Genomic DNA, 18,940 nt, shown 5'->3' with positions numbered 1-18,940 from the left:
CCCTGCCCCTGTCCTGCCTGGCACGCACAAAGCACTAATACATGCTCCACTGCTGTCCCTGAGCTCATGCTCCAGGAGGGCAACGATTTCCAAATCCCTCACGGGCTCCTTCAGCCAAGGAGTCAATGGGCAGCTCTTACCAGCGCTTAAGTTTTGCAAACCCTCTAAGTGCTCACGAGTAGCGAGGGAAATTACCACGGTTTGTCTGGATTGCCCTCCTGGCACGCTGTTCGTTAGCGTGGCGCAGCACAGCCCTGGCGTAAAGGGCCCTTTACGGCCGCTGAGCACACATTGTGCTGCAAACGCTTGTAAACCAAACTGCTTGTGCCTGTGATTCACACATCCAGGAGCAATGGGTTATTCCTTGCTGGAGCTCTGTTCTGGGCACTTACAGCTCTGCAGCTTCTCATGGACGTTATTTGCATTTTTACATAATATTATGAGTTGTCTTGCAAAAGAGGGAGGAGGTTGCTTAAACTCCATCATGTTTGTGGAGAGCCTGTCTCTGCTGGGCTTGTTTTCTGCTTTCACCAGCCATTGAATCAGTGAAAGTCAAAACAGACGAAGTGCCTGGTTGGTTTCCAGAACCATTTGCTTGTGAAACCAGTTACTACTGAGGGATTTATAACACAGTTGGAGAAGATGCTTTTCCCACATAAACCGCTCAGCAAATCCACGTTCATCCTATTGTTTATTCCCCGGCATGGTGCATGTTACGGACTGAAGATCAGCGCGGGGCAGTGCCGGGAGTGCCCTGTCCTGGAGCCTGGTCAGCAGCCATGGCCTGCAGAAGCCAAATGTGGCAATGCCACGGGTTCCGCAGCAACGGCGGTGCCAAAGCAGGGGGAAAACACGTGTGCAAGGAGGAGGAGCAACTGCACAGAGCTGCAGCATGCCAAAGCTTCAGTCTGGTGTTTCCACAAGTATTCCCTACCAGCCCCTTTGCGGGGAGGCTGCTGGTCTCTGCAGATCAGTGCTGCTGGGAAGCCGTGGCAGCCTGTCTTTATGTCTGAAACCTGCTGGAGCTGCACCAGAGAACCCCACACGGCAGCGTGCCGCCAGCCCAGCAGCACCCAGAGCCCAGAGGCATCTTGTGCCACAGGGACCTGGCTACTGCTCTTCCCTCCGTGGTGGCAGGCGGTGGTGGGAGCCAGCTCTGCAGCCAGCACCTCGCCGGTGATGCTGTGGTGCTCCTGCTCTTCTGCTTCCCAACCACAAAGCAGGTTCTTATGTGGATTTGCAGGAACATCAAGAGCAGAAGACCCACACCAGCCCCAAGCTTCTCAGCACCCACCTGCTCAGGCAGGGCAGGGCAGCCCCGCAGCACCAGAGCTTTGCACTGAACAGCTGGAGGAGAGGGAACTGAACCGACCCACAGCAGCACAGAGATCCTGGATCTCGTAGAGGGTGAGCAGCCCTGGGACATGCAATGCAGCTGCACTGGGCAGAAAGCAAAGGCTGGAGAGGCTGAAGTGCGTGGTGAGAGCAGCACTGCTCCAGCTCGCAGCAGAGGGGCTGCTGGCTGCAGATTTGCACTCACAGGTTGTCCCCAGGAGCCAGGTTTTATCTTTCTCCTGGAGACTCCTCAGTCAGGGAAGGTTAAATGTGTGATGGTAGTGATGGGAATCTGGTCTGCCAAAATGAAACACTGGATGGGGCCAATTAGCAAAGAACTGACTGTGCAATGAAGTGCTGAGTCCAACTCTCCTGATGCCAGTGTATCGGAGAGGGCATTGCTTAGCAGGCTGTAGCACTGACATTTTGTGTGAACATAACAGATACCTACTTGTACTTTGAAAATCTCTTCTCTGTCCTGCCATTGCTTTAGCAATAATTCTGAGAACACAAAGGAAAGAGCACTGGAGCACTGCTGGGGAATTGGATAAAGATCAAGGGCACACTTGAGAGCAGCTCTAAACGATGGTGCCTTTTGAATCAGGTTGCTTTGTCCTGTCCACAGATGATCTGGTACACCATCAACTCTGCCAGGGTGCCTTGGAAGGAAATACGAAGTTACTATTCCTGCTTCTTCAAAGTTTGCTGCCGAGCAAATGGAAAAACTTTGCTTTTGCACTACAGCCTGGCGGGTTTTGTCTCCCTGCTGCCAGAGAGCCATGCCCTCGTGTCCACAGAGCCGCTCTGAGCCCCGCTCGTCCCTGCTCAGCCCCGTGGCTCAGTCATGGCATGCAGGATCAGCCGAGACCTCCCTGAGCGCACACTGGGCACCTGCTGCAGCTCCATCTTAAGCAACAGATTTAACTTGCTCAACCAAGGGTGGGACTTTCAAGCTTGCTTGTTTGATTTACAAGCCCGAGCCCATGGACTTGACTTGGACTACAGCTTGCGCCGATTCCTTTTGGAAAGCCCCGTTTGGGCAGTTTTCAAGGCACTCTGCATCCCTCCTAGCAGCTGGAAGTGCAGTGCACGCATACTGCGCAGGGAAAGGAGCTCTTTGGGGGCATGGAATGAGTATCCATGCTCAGTACTGAAAGTAAGCCTGTGCCCAGCTGCCAGCAGCCTGGTACAACACTGTGTCCCGGGAAAGCATGTTTTGATGACACAAGCATCAGCACCTGCCCTGTCAATGCCTCAGCCCTGGGTTAATGTCTGTGAGCCTGACTGGATAGAAATGCCCATTTCACTCCCTGCTTCAAGTGAAGGAAGAGTTTGTCACCAGGAGGACAACCTCCCATTCGTGGTCTCTGTGTTGTCAGGCTGGAAGCTCCTCAAGCAGCGTCTCGGCTGTGCCTTACCAGCTGCCTGCTGGCTCTCCCCGCTGCCAGCAGCTTCCCGTGGGTGGCAGCCAAGCTCGGCCTTTACGGGAGAGGCTGAGTGGGAGCTGGGGGAGCCGCCGATAAATACCAGCGCCCACATAACCCAGCAGCATGTGGGGAGCTGGAAAGGCTGTGGGTTTGTGGTTTTTTTTTTTTGTTGCGCACATGTTTAGTGTCAGCATCCTCAGCCTTCAGCTCAGCCAGCGAGATGTGCTTGGCAGCCCAAGGGGCCAGCGAGCATCTGAAATCCTGGGGGAAAGGAGGCAGGAGTGCAACAGGCAGCAAGGCTGACCATCATACGAGCCATAGAACACCCCGGGGGAGCAGGGCTGTGCTGCCAGCGCTGCTGTGTGGAGTCCCCTGCCCTGGGCTGCTCCGCTGGGGCTCACGCCAGCAGGGCGAGGGGCAGCAATATGGTGGGTCTCAGCCCTTGAGGCTTGGTTGGGAAGATGCCCTTGGCTCATGGGTGGCTTGTGGTGGCAGTGGAGGAGAGGTCCCTGGCAAGTGGTGCCCTCCACGGCATTTCACCCCCACTGGCTAGGTAAGGTGGCCAAGAGCCAGCCCTGTGGCGAGCATTTGTTCTCAGAGATGGGGAAATGTTCATGCAAGGGTGTCAGCCGTGGAGAGTGAGCCATTGGGCACCTGGCCTGTGTGCTGTGCTGGAGCTGGGTGTACAGAGCTGCAAACTGTTCCTTCCATCCAAGCTGGAAAGAGGGAGGAGACTGGATGAGGACTGAACTGGTGAGGAGGCTGCTGGTGTATAAAAAAGCCTGCCGCCAGCTGAGTCAACATGAGCCCCGCTAATGCAAAGAGGTTGAAGCACGGATTGGGAGAAACAAGGGCCGTGTTTTCCACAGCTGATGATTTTGGCATGGAAATCACAGGATGCATTTCACGAGGAGGCAGTGCACAGCAACAGGCTTTGCACCTGCCCAGATAACAGCAGCGGGACGCAGGGACAAGCACATCTCAGCGCTGTGGTGCTGAATGAGCAGGCAGTCTGCCGGAGACCCATCCTGCACTGAGACCCGTCCTGTGCCAAGATTGGTCCTGTGCTGCTGCCTGTGCAGGCACCCACCAAGCCCCTAACAAGCCACCGGTGTCATCGCCCCCTGCCCTTCGCCTGCCTTACCGCTGGCCCAGGGGATGCTCTACCCTGGTTCCCCAGACCCTGCCACAGCATGGTCTCTACTGGTGACTGTCCCACTCCTGGAGCTCCCCTACAGCCAGCGTGCCTCCTGCAGCCCGCCACTGCCCTGCCTGCTGCTCCTGCGCAGCATTCCTGCCTCCCCAGCTCTCCCATGTGGGCCCTGCGCCCTTGGGTGTTGCTGCAGTAACTGCTCCTGCTGCATGCAATTCTGCTCGGGCTCAAGCCTCGGCTTTGAGCGGGATGCCCACAGGAACCACTCCAATGTTTATTAAACACTTAAATGAAGAGAGAAGAAACCACTGCAATTAAAATACTTGGAAACCCTGGGAAATCTTTCGTCTGGACAAACTCCCTCTCTCTCACGGCAGCCAGCAGCAGCCAGCAGCTCTTCTGCACAGCAGCGCTCGGGAGAAGTGACAAACGCTTCACCTCTGCTTTCCCAGAGCAGAAGGGTCACGCTGCAAACGCCTTAAAATTGACCAAAGCAAGCGTCACATGCAAAAAATAAACCTTGCTTTGTTTTAGAAATCAAAGTTTCCATATTTGCTCAAGCCTTGCAAGCTGTCAGCTATTTTTTTTCCGTTACCATCCATATCATCTAAGGAGAGTCTGAGCTAATCCAACACTATCCGGGGAACAAAGTCCAGCTGCCTCATCTGGTACCAGCTCCAGCACTCCATCACAGCCAAACGCCGCTTGTCCCTGGTGCCGTCAGCACTGCTGTCCTCATGGCAGCCTGCTCGAGCTGGTGAGGCAGCAGGGACCCTCGCCTCGTGGGCAGCCCTGGCACACTGTGTCTCTGGGCACAGCCTCACGGCTGGCCAGAGGGCTCAGCAGCTCCAGGGGCATGAGGTGACTTCAGCTTTCACCTAGTATAGGAATTACTGGCAATGCTAGCTTCCCAGTTATTATTTGATCCAAGATTTTGCAGGCTTCCGTGAAGGATTTCTCCTTGTGCGACTGGACCATTCCGTACGCAGCAGGTCCTGCCTGCCTGTCCCTGCTGCAAAAGCTGGCGGCACTGCCCAGGGCTCACTCCCCGCCATGAGGAGCTGTGAGAAGGCTTGGCCCCACCACCACAGCCATCACTGCCCATCTCTGCCCAGCAGCCACCTGCTTGGCTCCAGGTAATGCACAGTGATGGAGGGGATGGAGAGTGTCTCACCTTCTCTAGGGGTTATTCTGGACCAGTCTCAGCTGGCAGGATGGGCCAGTCATGGGGAGCACCTTCTGCTGCATGCTTTGACCCATCTTTCACCCCAAGCAGAGGTTGTGGTGCTGTAACAGGACATGGGACCTTCCTGATCAGGCTGGGAAAACGACAGAGGGGAGAGCCCTGGCCCAGGAGGAGGGTTAGCTGTGCGGGTGGGGAAAGTCCTAGAACTAAATACTGCTTGCAATGTGGGTAACAGCAGGTACAGTCAACCGGGAGGACAGCAGCCCATCTGCCAGAGGAGCAGGTGGGCACAGGATGCCCAGGGCAGCACACGGCCCCGCTTCCCGCTCCCGGCTGGGGCTGCCCTGATCCGGCACCGATCCAGCACCCAGCAGGCGCTCGCGCCATGTCCCTCAGGGCAGCGATGGGCCAGTGTCCCAGCAAGTACCCAGGCCCAGCAGCTTCATCCTGGATATGCCAGCACCCTTCCCAATTCCAGCCCGTTCCCTCCTGTTGCCATGGCAACCTGTGACCTCACTGAATTCCTTGGAGATCTGCCAGCACTTTCAGTGGAAACACAACTAATTAACACGGTTTTCCTGATGCCCTCCCTGTCTGCAGGGGTTTGGTCACCCCTGGGATGGGGCTGGGGCCAGTTCCTCTGCCGATGTGGGCAGGCAGCTGCCCATGGGCAGCAGGGCTCATGCGCTGCCTCGTAGCCACCTCAGGCCTCACATGTGCCCATCACCCTGGTATCTGACCGACCCAGCACTCCTGGCTGCGGGGAGCCCCCTGGAACATGGGGAACACCAGGGCCCTCCCTGCCCTGCGCAGGCTCCAGCTGCACCATTGCCCAGTTTTCCCAGTTTTGCCCTGCTCGGCACAGCGCACAAGGCCAGGATGGAGGAGAGGGATCGAAGAGTGAGATGAACAATAATAAATAGAGAAACTGGGCCCTCTTCTCTCCCATGTGTGACATCCGCGAGTGGCAGCACAGTTACCAGGGTGCCCTAAGGAGAAGCGGAGGGTGGGAAGGGAGAGGATGGCGTCCAGGGGTGCTGATACTGCTGCACGCCGAGGGACCACCAAGGGGCCTGGGGCACTGGGGTTTGCAGCGTGCAGGGACTGGATCAGCCCCACGCTGCTGGGTGGGGAGGTGCAGGCTGTCCGTGGGACCGGCCAAGGGGAAGGCCACGAGTGGGGACATCCCACGGTCAGCAACATGCACAGGGCTGGACATGGCGAGTGCTGCCCTGGGGCAGCGGGGGGAGTTGGCACCCGAGGCTGGAGTGGGCTCCTGCAGTGAGTGGAGTGGGTGCCCAGCCGAGCACAACCTCACGCAGAGCCAGTGCAGGCTGGGGGTCCCACCTGGCCTGGGGGTCCTGCTCAGTCTGGGGCTCATGGCAAGCCAGGGCTTGTGCCAGACCTGGGTTGATCTTTGATAGGGGGCCCTAGAGGTCCCCACTTGGCCCGGGGGTCCTGCTTCACCCAGGAATCCCTGTCCATAGGGTCCTGCTCTGCCCTGGGTGCTGTTTGTCCCAAGGTCTTCCCTGACCTGAGAGTCCCTTTTGGCCTGGGACCCCACATCACCAGGCTCCCATCTGTCCCAGCGGTCCCTCTTGGCCCAGAGGTCTGGCTGTGCCTGGGGGTGTCCCGTGTGTCTGGGGGTGCCCCTTGGCCTGAGGCTCCAGCTGTGGGCAGGATTCTGTGCTGGCCCAGGGCTCTGTCTGTGCCCAGGGGTCCCTCTTGGCCCGGGGCTCTGGCTGTGCCCGGGGGTACCCCTTGGCCTGGGGATCCCTCTTGGCCCAGGGGTCTATGCCTGGGGGTGCCCCTTGGCCTGGGGCTCTGTCTGTGCCCGCAGGTACCCCTTGGCCTGGCGGTCCCTCTTGGCCTGGGGCTCTGGCTGTGCTCAGGGGTCCCTCTCGGCTTGGGGCTTCAGCTGTGCCTGGGTGTCCCGTGTGTCTGGGGGTGCCCCTTGGCCCGAGGCTCCAGCTGTGGGCAGGATTCTGTGCTGGCCCAGGGCTCTGTCTGTGCCCGGGGGTCCCTCTTGGCCCGGGGGCGCCCCTTGGCCCGGGGGTCCCGCGCGGTGCGGAGCGGCGGCCGGTGGGGCGGGAGCCGCCGGCATCCCGCGGCCCGGGGGGGCGGCCCCGGGGAGCGCGGCGCGGCCGCCCCCGCAGCCGGGCGGCAGGGCAGGGCCAGCCCCGCCGCGGAGCGGAGCGGCACGGCTCGGGCCGGCGCTGACGGGCTCCCGGTGCCGCCGGCGGCTCCGGCATCACATGACTCGCCCGTCTGCGGGAGACGCGGCTCCGGGACGCGGCGCTCCCCCGGCAGAGCCGCCGCCGCCGGCGCCGCGGGAGGCGAGCGCTGCGCGGGCAGGGCCCCGGGGCTCGGCCGCGGCATGAGCCGCCGCGGCGGCCGCCGGCTCTCCGGGGGCAGCGGGCGCCGCTGATGCGGGCGCGGGGGCTGCGGCTGCTCGCCAGGGACCCGCCCGCCGGCCGCCCGGCGGGGACCATGTGAGGAGCTGGCGGTGCCCACCAAGATGCAGAAGGGGATGCGGCTCAATGACGGGCACGTCACCTACCTGGGGCTGCTGGCGAAGAAGGACGGCGCCAGGAAGGGCTACCTGAGCAAGCGGAGCTCCGACAACACAAAATGGCACACCAAGTGGTTCGCGCTGCTGCAGAACATGCTCTTCTACTTCGAGACCGACTCCAGCTCCCGGCCCTCGGGGCTCTACCTGCTCGAGGGCTGCGTCTGCGACCGGGCGCCCTCCCCCAAGCCCTCCCTCTCGGCCAAGGACTCCCTGGAGAAGCAGGTGGGCGCGACGGGGGGGCCCGGGGCCGGCGCCCCCCGCCCTGCCCCGGCCGCCCTCGGAGGGGGAGGATGCCCGTCCCTGCTGCCGGGGGCTCCCGCCGCCGCGGAGCGGCCCTGCCCGGCGCCCGGGACCTGCCCCACGCGTGACCGGGGCGGGGGATGAGACTGGGCTGTGCCGGGGGAGGGGGGATGCTCCCCGGGGTTGCAGTGCCGGGCCCCCCGCCGCGCTGCCAGCGCACCCCGGGGCAGCGGGTGAGTTCATTATGGGGGTGCCGGGCTGTGCCCGGAGCCGGCCCCGGTCGTCCCCCCCCCGCGGCTAATTAGCCGCCGGTATTGGCGGCGGGGCTGCGGCGCAGGGCGCCCCCCGGCGGCCGCGGGCCGCGCTTTGCGCAGCAGAGCCCCGCGCCCCACGCGTGTCCGCGGTGCGGCCCCCCGTCCCCGCCGAGGCTTCGGGGCAGCGGCCCCGGCGAGGCGTGGAGGGGCCCGCGGCCCCCCGGGGCTCCCATGGGGTTGCTCTGTCCACGCTGTGGCTTGGCCGCTTAGCTTTGCTCTATCCCAAGCTGACGCAGCCCCCCCTCTGTGAGCACCCCGTGGGGTCTGCCAGAGGGTGGGGGGCACACACGCAGCCGCGGCGCTGGATGCTGGGTGCTCAGCGTGGCGGGGGGGCACAGGGTCTTGCTTGCGGGTGGATTTCACCCCGTTCCCACTCCCCACACGTGCAGCGCATGCTCCTGGCACGGGTGGAAATGCCACACACCCCCTACACCCTGGGCAGTGGGGAGAAGCGGAGCCGGGGCCGCGCATGGCACATGCAGGGCTGGTACTTGGGTGCAGTGCTCCTCGCCAGATGCTCATGGCTGCAGGTGGCACAGCACTGAAAGAGTAAATTGCAAGGCCCTGGGAGAATCTGGGTGCCCCCCAGGTCCCCAGCAGGGAGATGGGCCTGGGGGTGGGTGTCTCTCCCCCAGCTGCGCCTTTCACAGGTGGGCAGCATGGCACCCAGCAGTGTGGCACCCAGCAGCGTGGGACGCAGCAGCGCGGCGTGCGGTGCTGGCAACCTCTGGGTTGTTTGTCTGGTGTTTGCTGGAGCTGGGGGTGCGTCTGAGCAGCCAGGTGGGGAAGGGGTCGGTGCTGGGTAGGGGGGGAGGAAGGACTGGCTTCAGGCTGGGAGTGCACATCCCTGTCCATCACTGCCGTAGCTTCCAAATCTACCTCCGGTCTCACGGATGCGGACGGGAGCCTGTTGCGGTTGAATTCACCGCACACCTGGTTGGGTGCCCGTGTGGCAGGGGGCACTGGGAAGCCCCTCGCGAGGAGGAGCTGGGGTGGTTTTCCCGGTGCTGGCAGCTCAGGCTGGGTGCTCGCAGGAGGCACCGAGCATCTTGAGTCCAGCTCTGCAGGTCTTGCATAATTTCTGCCTAAGCAGCCTTCCAGAGAGGTGGTAGTGAGCGCTGCCAGCAGACTGCGGGACAGGCCCCGGTGGGCACCCGCCGGGGGCAAGGGGCAGCCTGGAAGGAAGGAAGGAAGCCCCTTAATTGCCTCTGGCTAATCATGGCATGCTTAGCGCTCCAGAAAGCCCTGCCACAAGAGCCAGGCAGTGCAGCACCACCGCTCTGTGGCACGCCTCCTCGCTCCCGGCAGGGATCACGGGAGTATTTCCCTGTTCAGATGAAAATCCCAGTTTTTTGCAACAGCTGTGCCTCCTCGCAATCCTGGGTCTTGCACAGGAGTAGCCTCCTGTGTATGGCACGGTCGGCTGTAGCAGCAAGGAAGGGTCTGTGGCTGCAAGGGGGTCACGCCGCTGTCCTGTTTTGTCAGCTGTGTCCTTTTAGGTAGCAGCGTAACAGATGTTGTTGCGCGTTCCTGGTTCGGCTTCAGCCGAGCTTGCCAGCCAGGTTTAAAGCAAGCTGGCTTACCAGGTTCTGACTCCTGGTGTCTGTGCAGGAGGGATTTTCCACCAGGTACACATCAAGGGGAGGATGGCACAGCCCCTTTCCAGTTCAAAATGCACCTGGAAGATTTGCCCTCACTGTAAGCGAGGGTCCGCTGCCACAGCACGGTGGGATCCTGCCACACCAGATATTTACGGGGCCACTGATTGGCACCGATTTACCAAGGTTTAGCGTCTGGCTTGTAATTTTGTATAATTCATTACGACAAATATAAATGAAAGTGCTCAAGCACTTGAATGCCCACTGCTTTGCAAACTAATTAATGGCATTACCAGATGAGATAAGCAGCAGAATATTTATGGTGCAGATCTGCAGCATGGGCTGTGCAGGAGGGCGAAAGTGAGCAAATGGCATGCAAAGCCGGCAGGTCTCTGGGTGGAAGGTGTCCGAGTTCTGCAAACCAGATAAAACGTTTTCTTCCAGCTCACCTGGTACCGAGCCATGTTCAATGGCTTTGAAAGGAAGGTGCCGAGGAAATTTCTAGCATTGCCTGTGATCACCATTAATTGTTTTCTGAGGGCATTTATCTATCCGGGCAGTTACAACTGGAGCTATGTGGACAATATTCCCTGCAGCACAGGAGTTTCTGGTTTAGATTCCATCTTCACAGGAGTAAAGCCTGAAAGGTTTCAAATTCTCCACAAAGGAGAAATTTTAAAACGTGGGTCTCTCAAAACCCCCTCTTTTTAAAGTTCACATATGTTTTTGTGGTGGGGGATTTTTTTGCTGGGAATGCAGTGTATTTTTAGCATAGAGTGCATGCGAGGATAAAGGAGCAAAGTTCTTTGAAAAACAAACACCGAAGAGGGGATTTGGATAACTCTGGAAACTTTCTTTTCTCTTTTTGTTATGTTTTTCCGCAAATGAAATCTTCTTCAAACCAGTTCGGTTTGGAAGATATTTTATTGTTGGGTAGGCTTCAGGCTGTGGCCCGGAGGAGGGGTCTGCTGCCTCGCTCAGTGCGGGAGGTTGGCGTTCGGGCTGCGCGGGGTCGTGGTGCCAGTGGCGTGATGGACGAGTGCCCAGTGATGCTGGGGCGAGGCGTCGGTGGGGGGGTGAACCCTCTCTTTTATTCTGCTCTGGTGTCTGGGTCGTGCCACCTCCTGGGACCTGCTGTTACCCCACGGGTGAGGATGCTGGGATGTGCTTTCAGGTGATCACATCTCCTGCCCCTTGGTGGAAGGGCCTATGAGAGACCCCCAAGTCCATGCTGTGTTGTAGGGGAGGGCGGGCAGGACATGGGGTGCCCCGGCTGGAACTGCACGGTGGGGGGCATGGACAAAGTGAGATCCTGGCTGAGGAGCTGAGCAGGTGTGGAGGTCTAGAGCTGATCCATCCCTGACCTCGAGGCTGTGTGCCCAGGGCTGGGAAGGGCCTGCGCTGAGTGAGGGCTCTCCATCACACGTCAGTCAGGCAGTGGGTTCACTCTGTGGATCCAGCCTTGAGCTGGATTTGCAGACCCATACCCCGGTGCCGTTCTTAACCAGCAACCCTCTGGGTCTCGGATGAGAGCCAACGTGTTGCTGAGTCAAGTGGTAGCGCTGTGTGAAACCCTTGACTTGAAACTCAGAAGCTCTCTGGAGCTGTGAGTCTTTTTTTTTTTCCCCAAAGCCTAGGCTGCCTTTGTGAACACAGAGCCTATAGCTGGAGATTTTCTTCCCCAGCTCTGCAGCCTCTGCCAGCGATGGGTGTAACATTTATTGTCTGTGCTGTCAGGGGGCAGAGGAGGCTCAAGGAAGCATTTTGTACCCTGATGCAAGGCTGAGGATGAGCGGTCAGTGGGTGGGCATGTGTGGCCGTGGTTTCCCAGTGGGATGGGAGAAGGCTTGTGGAAACGGTCCCCACCAGCCCTTCAGGGAAAGTTTTTCTTCCATCTCCCTGAAATGCGTCTGGCCCCGGTCCTGCTGGTTTCCCTGCACAGCGAAGGAGGGCATGGGAAGGCCACATGTCTTCTCAGCACCAGCAGCACAAAGAGTAGCAGGTGTCGAGCTGAAACAAAGCTCAGTCACTGAGAGCACCCTGTCCCTGGCACCCATCCCTGAGACACTGGAATAGCTGGAGGGTAGCGGAGCTGCAGGTACTTGGGTGCTTCGTGGATGCCTGCCCTCGCAGTGTGTTGGGTGCTGGCAGCTCTGGCTCTCTCGGGTGCCCCGCTGATGAAGCCATCCCTGGCAGCAGGAGAGGTTGGGCAGCTTCCTGGTGCAGCAGCATGGGCCACGGGATCCGTCTGTGCCTGTCCCGGCACAGGGAGCTCACCTGGGCAGAGCTCCCGGTACCCTCAGAAAGGGCTGCTATGGGTGAGCCAGGGACAGACAGCATCTCGCTCTGCCGGGGGGACTGGACAGGTGCCTGCTGCTGGTCCCTCTGCAGAAGAAGGTGGGATGGCCCTGCCAGAGCAGCCAGGCATTTGCCCAGATCTTCTCCTCTGGCGTTAGATGCGAGTACCTTTGCTGGGTGCTGCCATCCCAGCCCCTATGGTGAGCAACATGTGCCCCCTGGGACCCCCTGGCTCTTTCCAGCAAGGGCCAGGGGAGCCGCAGATGATGGGTTCTCCTCCTGGGCACGTCTGTTAGGTGCCCAGCTGGCCGGGGTTATCTGGCCCGTGGGCTCTAGGTGAGTGGGAGCAGCAGCAGAGGACCCACAAGTGGCTTTGAACATGGTCCCAAACTGAGGCAGGCAGGGAAGGGCTCAGAGCAGCGTGTGGCTCCAGTCACGGTGGCAGGAGGGGATGGATCCTGCCTGCAGAGCAGCTTCCGGCCAGGGCAAGCAGGGTGTCCATGGACACCCTGAGCAGGGCTGCCCCACAGCCTGGGCACCCGCTGCTCCACTCTGGGCATGCAGGGCATCGGGGCAAGGATGCTCCTGCACAGGGTGTGGGGCGGCCGCCCACCCGCTGGAGCCCAGCACAGAGGCAGCAAAGCAAAATCAGCAGGTTGGTATGACAGGGCTGCCTAGAGACAGCGAGTGATCCCCGCGCCGCACGGAAATCCTGCGTTAACCGTGCATCCAGCCGCAGCTGAGCCGGTGCAAAACATGCTTTGCACAGGCGGGTAACGCGCTTCTTGTCTTCTAGAAAAGTCTGTTTTTTCTTCGGGGTATCTGTCTGAGCGTGCTGCTGCCTGATCGCTGTCTTTCTGATTATTCACATGATGCGTATTCAAAGGACAGGATCATGTGGTGTGATCTGTGTGACTGATGGCAACGGAGCGATTACAGCTGAGGCTGAGCGCAGGACACCTTGCCTCTGTGGGAGCAGGCTTTGTCATAGGATGAAAAACTATTCCCCAGATTTGTCATATAAATCCAAACAAGGCAAGTTTGGGAAAACATAGCCTTCTTACAGATGTTCCGTGAACAAAGGAGCTAAAGTCATGTAATGAACTGTTCCCCCAGCATTACGCACGGTGTGAGCGGGCAGGGGTGCTGGGCAGGATGCAGCCGGGAGCCGTGGCCGAGGTTGTGCTCGTCGCTGTTGCCAAGGGCTGGTCAGTGCTGGGCAAACCCGTGTTTGCAGGACTCGTGACCCAAGCAAGGTGCATACATTAAACATGCTCATCCACCGCTGGTGGTTGGGGCTGTGGGTTTTATAAACATCTACAAATGTTTTTCCAAAAGGCTGAGATCCCCCATAGCCAAGAGCTGCCTTTTGCACGTCATCACGAGTGCAAAGCACGTGGCCCTGCACAGCCCCGGAGGTTGTGAACAGTGGCAAGGAACATCGGGGTATCACATGCTCAGCAGTAAATACCTGCCTGTCCCGAGCCCCAGCACAGTGTCAAACACCTTCCTGAGGGTTTTCCACATTTGGAGTTCAATTTAGCATCAATGTGTCAGGAATTTGAGCTCCAGCTTCCACAGTGCACAGCTAGGGGTGTGAGCAGCAGCCCCCTCTGAGGCAGCGGGAATTGTGCCAGAGGAGCTGTTGGTTGTTGGGCTGTTGAGAATAAGTGGGTCTGTGCATCCAAACCCTTGAGTTGTAGTAAAACAGGTATTGGAATATTTTGGTTGCTAAAGATCGCGAGTCAGTACTGGTTAGTTTGTGATAAAGCAAAATAGCTGACAGCATTTTTACTTGTAAAACAAAAAATGTGAAAAAAGAAAATGGTATTGAAAAGTTTAAAAGGACATTTTTCAATATAGTTTTGTTTTTTTATGTATGGACCACCTCTGATTAAGAGATCTCTTGGCTTAAGATGTTTGGCTCTTCCCGTCAGCTTAATTAGCCTTGATTCGCTCAATTGGGTCTTTGCCGTGACAGCTGGCTTGTTGGATTGTCCTGTTGGATTTTTAAAAACTTCAATATTTTTTCCCTGGACTTGTGTACTTTTAGCCAGGCTTTCCGCAATGAGCTGAACGTGGCAGTAACTCAACCTTCATACCAGCAGTGCAGAATTTATGTGCAATCTGATTTTTTTGAACTTAAATCACAATTTGTAAACCTAAACCTGAAATACTCAGAAATTTGCAGATTATCCTACTGATTTTTGTCTTTTAAACGTGATGCGTCTGTCACCTTTCACACATTCTCACCCAACAGATTCATGAAGTCTGCTAAAGAAGCAGAAAGGACAGAGACCTTCCCCCAGCCCAGCCCTGCTGGCTCAGCAGCCTCAGATACACTTTCTCAGCTGCACACACACTTTTTGCAGATTTATTGCAAATAAGAAGGCGCAGTCATTATGGCAGTGGTCATACTCATATATAAAGTCTGGCCAAGGTATGAATGTCTGGTACACCCAGGGTTAGGACTTTGGTGTAATGCTTGTTTCTTTATTAATTACTGTAGAGAGGGATGCCAAGGCTGTATTTCCAAGCTGTTTGGGGGCGAGGGGGCTGCTGATGGTGCCAGTACCACGCAGGCATTGCTGATACCACGTAGGCATCGCCTGTACCACGCAGGCTTGCCTGCATGCCTGTCTGCCAGCATCGCTGGATGATGTGCCAGAGAGGGGAAAATTTGATTTGATTTTATGTTTTTTTTTTTACAAATGTTTCTGCTCAAGACTTAGGGTGGGATTCACACGGGGTGAAGCCCCCCTGCTGCAGGAGGTCCCCTGCCTGCTCATGGGCGTGGGGCTTCAAAGCCCATCCAACATGGCTGATGCTTAGCCCTAGTGCCTGTGCATGAGTGACCTTACAGTCCGTCCTGAAGCAGAGGAGAGAAATTGCAACCTCTGGGATTTTTTCTTATTTTCAGCAAGCAAATGAGCTGCCTGACCACCCATCTCCTCCTCTGCATCCCAGGTCCTGTCTTCCCAGAGCAGATGGTATGTAGGTCAGGGAAGTTAAAAGCTGCCATTGCTGGCTGTGGATTTTTAGACTCATCCATCCAGAGCAGGAAAATTCTCCTCCCTTGCCCTTTATGTCAGCTGCAATAACCATCAGCTTCATGAACAGGCGGCCGCATACCTATCTGCTATGGGTGGATGGAGGGCAGGCGGTCCCCGGCACGGCGGGGAGCATCCCCATTACAGAGGGATGGCGAGGGGCATCTGCCGTGGGGTGGAAAGGCCCCTGTGACGGCACAACAAAACCACTTTGTACAGGAAAGGGCGACGGTCAGCGCTTCTTCACGGGTGGCATTGCTGGGGGTGTTTCTGCCTTCATCCCCCTGCTCTTGCACCGGCCTCTTCAGCAGACCCAGGCACCGGCAGTGAGCACCGTGGCTCTGCGGGACAAGCGCCTGGCCATATCAGTCGTGGCATCCAGAGCAGTGTGGCAAGTTGCTCAGGCTAAAAAACGCCCTGCCTCAAATTTTGAAAAATGCTGGAATATGTTGGTTTTTTGTTTTCGAAATAACACATTGTTTTAAAGCCTATTTGAATTTCTTTATCTGCTGACTTAAGAGAAAGTAAGAAGCAAAGTAAAACCTTTCAGGAGCTTAGCTGGACCAGCAGCAGCACATTGGGTTGTGGCAGGCCTGGCTCTGCTTCGCCCTTCTCTGCCTTTACTCTGATAAACTGGAAAATTTGCTGTTTCATCCCCGGAGCCGTGGTGTCGGTGCCACCCAAGGCTCCTGTGGCACCAGCCCTTTGCTCCCTCTGGCCCCTCACTGGTGGGGTCTGCATGGGCAGAGGGGGATGGCACAGGCCATCGGGGCGTTGGGGAACCGAAGCCCTGGCGCATGGGGAGCAGGAGGTCTGGGCAGCGCTCCCCAGGGAGCAGTGGGGACACGGCGGGGATGCCGGTGCAGCTGCTGGCGTGCTGTGCCGGGAGCCCTGTGGGGAGCCCAGCTCCCTGTGGCTGCGGAGCCCCTGGGGAGCTCACCAGCTTCCCTTAAACATCGCTGCAGAAGCAGCACGTGGCATCTTGTTGTGGCTGTGGGACATGGGGATCTGTGTCCCAGCGAGACCCCAGTGTGGGAACCCTCCAAAGCACTATGGCAAACGCGCTCTCTGTAATCATCTTGTTGGCTTTTATTGAGGATGTGGAGGATGGAGGAGCGAGCATCGCAGCCGCGGTGGGTAGGAATGGGCATCAGAGGGACACAGGCAGGGAAGTGGGCAGAGTCCTGCATCTTGGGCTGTGCAGGGTCCTGCATCTTGGGATTGCCGGGGACCCACATCCTGCAGCGCACAGGGACCCGTGTCCTGGGTGGCAGGAACCACGTCTGGGGGTGCGCACACAGGAGGTTTTGCTGCTGCGGCACTGGGAGTGGCAGGGGGCAGAGCTGTCACTGCGCTAACGGTGCCAGCCCAGGGACAGCAGACATGCGGGAGGACATTTCTGGGGAGATAGTCCCTGCACATTAATCACTCGGGTAGTCTCCTTCATTAATTCGAAGTCATTTGTTGAGGTTCTGGAAGCAGAAATAGCTCCTGAGCAGCATTCTGCTATTGTACTCTGAGCAAAAATAGCCAAGCTGGCGCTGGGGATCTTTAGCAGGAAAAGTGACAGAGGGAGCGGAGTTTGGGGAGTGGGCTTGGGGGGCTGGGGCTGTGGTGGGTGCTGGGCCAGGTCCCTCCCGGCTGGGCCACCCTTGAGCAGAGCCCTGGGGACACACTGGCTGGGGCACCCCAAGAGCAACCGCTGGCAATGGGCTTTGAGCTGCTGGCTGCTGTGGGGATCCTGGAGACCCCTGCCCATGCTGGCATTGCCTGGCCCTGTCCTGCCTGCACCTCTCAAGCTGCGAGTGCCTGACGCTGTGCGCAACAGTACTGGATGTCCAGGTATGGGACTTTGCTGAACTACCTGCTGGAGCTGAAGTTCTCCGTGCCTTGGGCTGCCTCCCATCGAATTACTGTGAAATGTTGGGGTTACGTGCTTCTGAGGCTGAGGCTGAAGCAAAAGACATTGTTTGCCTCCACCGAGGAACATTTGCATAACCCTGGGAGCCTGGGCAGCTCGGGGTCTGCGGGATGAATTCAGCTCCTGGTGCTGCTGGGCGTGCACCATCTTCCCCCTGTGAAAAGCTGGAGCAAATAGATTGCATCTGCTGTTTGCCAGGAAGCAGAGTGAGAGGTGGTTTAAGAGGGGTCAGTGCCTCCGTGGCTGTGAGTTCATGTGGTCTTCAAATGAGCAAAAGATGGGTGTGAGAAGCAGCAAATGGAAGCTGCTGGGTACTTGGTGCCCTGCGCTGGGCAGGGGTGGCCCAGCAGCTGGAACTGCCCCAGAGAAGCTGGGCATGGGTGATGCTGGAGGCAGGGGCCAATCCTGCTGCCCCCTGCTCTGGTCCTGTCTGTGGGTCTGTCCCATGGCTCGGCCATGCCCCCAAGCCACAGCCCCCACCACAGTGAGCAGCGCTGGAAACGCTCCCGGGCTGTCAGGTTGGATGTGTCACTGTGATAACAGAGAAGGATCGTAATTTAGGCGGAGATAAAAGGTGGTGGGAGTTTTATTATTCAAATATAAAACAACTTCCTCCTTTCAAGCACGCTGCACTTCCTGGGTATTGTATGGGGATAAATCGGATTGACACGGGGAGCTGCCGTGTGTGTGCTCACAGGAACCAGCTTTTACTTGCGTGTGGAGCAGCGGTTGGGACCAAACTGTCCCCGCCACGGCCCCGCAGCAGCTGCCGGAGCTGCCTCTGGCCACGGTGGGAACATTTCAGCCCCACATCATCCAGCTCCGCTGCTGACAGCATTGAAACTGTCATTTGCAAAACCTTCAGGAGTTGCTGGGTTTAAGTTAAATGAGCCAGGAGCCATCTGGCAGAGCAATTTGGGTGCTGCTGTTGGAGGTGCCTCCGTGGGCAAAGCAGGAGAGGCGGCGTGGGCAGGATGGGTGCCTGTCCCGCGTCCCTGCCCTGCTCCCTGCCACCCTGATTTTAAAATGTGACAAGTCCTGAAGCTGTATGAGGTGCTGCTTTCCTGGAGGGCCCTGGTGAGGGTCAGGCATGATGCCTGTGGGTGCAGGGCTCTGAACAGGTCCGTTCGCCCATGGGAGCACACACGGGTGCTGCATCATCCCCAAGGCACCCACAACGCCTGGGAAGGGTGGTCCAGGGCTCGCTGTCCCACCCCCAGGGACTGGTTTGGGGGAGCCACGGAGGCATCGCCCCATGTTCCAGGTCCATGGGGACTCAGCTGAGCACTGGCTGGTGGCAGCGGTGGACTGTGGCATGCTGAATGTACAGTTTGTCCCCGCAACACCGGGTGCTCACGGGGGCACTGGGACTGAGAAGGGGCTTTCCCACCCCTCAAGTCCCTGTGGCCAGGACACTGGGGCTGGCGGGGCGAGTGCTTGGCAGTGCCCTGGCACGGCTGGTGATATTCCTGAGTCGGTGTTTTAAGGGGGAGGATTTCCAGACTTGCCAATCTGATGAGCTCTTTTTAATGCTGTTTGCAGGGGAAGGGACGTAAGAGAGATGGGCATAAAGCAGAGGTGCGTAACTACCACAGTTTTAGAGACCAAAAATTTCTGGTGGATTTTCTATCGGAGATATCTTGCTGCCAGTAAAAGCCTTCGGAGGTGGGAGGGAGAAGGGGGGTGAGAAGCGAAGGACTGTGGAGCTGCTGCAGCTCCAGATGTGTTGCACAGACAGAGAAAAGCAGCAGCCCAGCTGCCAGGAGCTCTCGCCAGCCTGGCTATGGTGGGTCAGGGAAGTGGGGGAGATGGATGATGGCATGTTTTACCATGGAGATGACTCCAC

At 58.3% G+C, this 18,940-nt stretch overlaps 1 protein-coding gene across 3 annotated transcripts in view; it reads left to right on the top strand.

The window, feature by feature from the left end:
* Positions 1 to 7,154: 7,154 nt before the first annotated feature.
* RASGRF1 (Ras protein specific guanine nucleotide releasing factor 1) overlaps positions 7,155 to 18,940 on the top strand; it is a 41,973-nt gene continuing 30,187 nt past the window's right edge. For all 3 annotated transcript variants that reach the window (XM_080395006.1, XM_080395005.1, XM_080395004.1), the window contains exon 1: positions 7,155 to 7,895. In XM_080395006.1, the coding sequence (XP_080251132.1) occupies positions 7,620 to 7,895 (276 nt within the window). In that variant the 5' untranslated portion in view covers positions 7,155 to 7,619. The remainder of the gene's footprint in view (positions 7,896 to 18,940) is intronic.

Source organism: Falco punctatus, assembly GCF_963210335.1.
Source record: "Falco punctatus genome assembly, chromosome: 7".
NCBI classification, from domain to species: Eukaryota; Metazoa; Chordata; class Aves; order Falconiformes; family Falconidae; genus Falco; species Falco punctatus.
This window is presented reverse-complemented; position numbering and strand designations above follow the sequence as displayed.